This window comes from Ailuropoda melanoleuca, unplaced genomic scaffold, assembly GCF_002007445.2.
Source record: "Ailuropoda melanoleuca isolate Jingjing unplaced genomic scaffold, ASM200744v2 unplaced-scaffold68866, whole genome shotgun sequence".
NCBI classification, from domain to species: domain Eukaryota; kingdom Metazoa; phylum Chordata; class Mammalia; order Carnivora; family Ursidae; genus Ailuropoda; species Ailuropoda melanoleuca.
The window spans coordinates 1-1,545 of record NW_023243687.1 but is presented as its reverse complement, the minus strand read 5'-3'; the positions used below and the strand labels follow the sequence as shown (position 1 = coordinate 1,545).

Below are 1,545 nucleotides of genomic sequence, written 5' to 3'. Positions count from 1 at the left end.
CATGACTGGCACCACATCTGATTGATAGAGGAGAGATTGTAAACTTCTAACAGACGGGGGAAATTAATGTTGGAAAAGGAATGCAAAATTAAACAAGTGCATAAGGCAGAAAATACAAAAACACTTGCATGGGGTAGGAGGCAGGGTTACAAAAACATAATACTATCGACATACGATTTACGTATGAGCTCCCTCAAGTTGGGCAGCCTTCATGGAGGCAAGTGACATATGTAACAATGCATTACACAATATTTGGAATGACAGAGTACAATCAAGTCCTCTATTGCATTGCAGAACTTACGAATGTTAGCTCCACAATACTGACATACTCTGGTCTTCCAGTTTTTCTAATCCAGAGTCAAGCACCAGAAGCAAACTACAAACACCATGCCAATTTCAGATTTCACTGCACGGTTATGCTTGCCATGGTACAACACAGCAATGTTATATTTAGAAGCATTTGCGGTGGACGATTGAAGGACCAGATTCATCGTACTCCTGCTTACTGATCCACATCTGTTGGAAGGTAGACAGGGATGCCAGGATAGAACCGCCAATCCAGACGGAGTACTTGCGCTCAGGGGGTGCAATGATCTTAATTTTCATTGTGCTTGGTGCCAGGGCTGTAATTTCTTTCTGCATTCTGTCTGCAATGCCTGGGTACATTGTGGAGCCACCAGACAGCACAGTGTTTGCATACAGGTCTTTGCGGATGTCAACATCACACTTCATGATAGAGTTGTAGGTAGTTTCATGAATACCGCAGGACTCCATACCAAGGAAGGATGGCTGGAAGAGGGCTTCTGGGCACCTAAACCGCTCATTGCCAATGGTGATTACCTGACCGTCAGGCAATTCATAGCTTTTCTCCAATGAAGACGAGGAAGCAGCAGTGGCCATTTCCTGCTCAAAGTCCAGAGCGACATAGCATAGTTTCTCTTTCAGATCACGCACGATTTCTCTTTCAGCTGTAGTTGTGAAGCTGTAGCCCCTCTCCGTCAGGATCTTCATGAGGTAGTCTGTCAGGTCACGACCAGCCAGATCAAGACGCAAGATGGCATGAGGCAGGGCATAACCTTCATAGATTGGTACTGTGTGGGTGACACCATCGCCAGAGTCCATCACAATACCAGTGGTACGACCCGAGGCATACAGGGACAACACAGCCTGGATAGCCACATACATGGCTGGGGTGTTGAAGGTCTCAAACATGATCTGGGTCATCTTTTCTCTGTTGGCTTTAGGGTTCAGTGGAGCTTCCGTAAGCAGAACAGGGTGCTCTTCAGGTGCAACACGAAGCTCATTGTAGAAGGTGTGGTGCCAGATCTTCTCCATATCATCCCAGTTGGTGACAATACCGTGTTCAATGGGGTACTTCAGGGTCAGGATACCCCTCTTGCTCTGAGCTTCATCACCAACGTAGCTATCTTTCTGCCCCATGCCAACCATCACACCCTGATGTCTTGGCCGCCCAACAATGGATGGGAAGACAGCACGTGGTGCATCATCTCCAGCAAAGCCGGCCTTGCACATACCGGATCCATT

General features: G+C 47.2%; 1 protein-coding gene across 1 annotated transcript; it reads right to left on the bottom strand.

Moving 5' to 3' along the window:
- Positions 1-450: 450 nt before the first annotated feature.
- Positions 451-1,539, bottom strand: LOC117800361 (actin, cytoplasmic 1-like). Its single transcript, XM_034652895.1, has one exon. The coding sequence runs from the start codon at positions 1,531-1,533 to the stop codon at positions 451-453; it is 1,083 nt and encodes a 360-aa protein (XP_034508786.1). The 5' UTR covers positions 1,534-1,539.
- Positions 1,540-1,545: the final 6 nt, after the last annotated feature.

Coding starts and splice junctions, on each gene's coding strand:
- LOC117800361 (XM_034652895.1), bottom strand. CDS start 1,533: ATGTGCAAGGCCGGCTTTGCTGGAGATGATGCACCACGTGCTGTCTTC.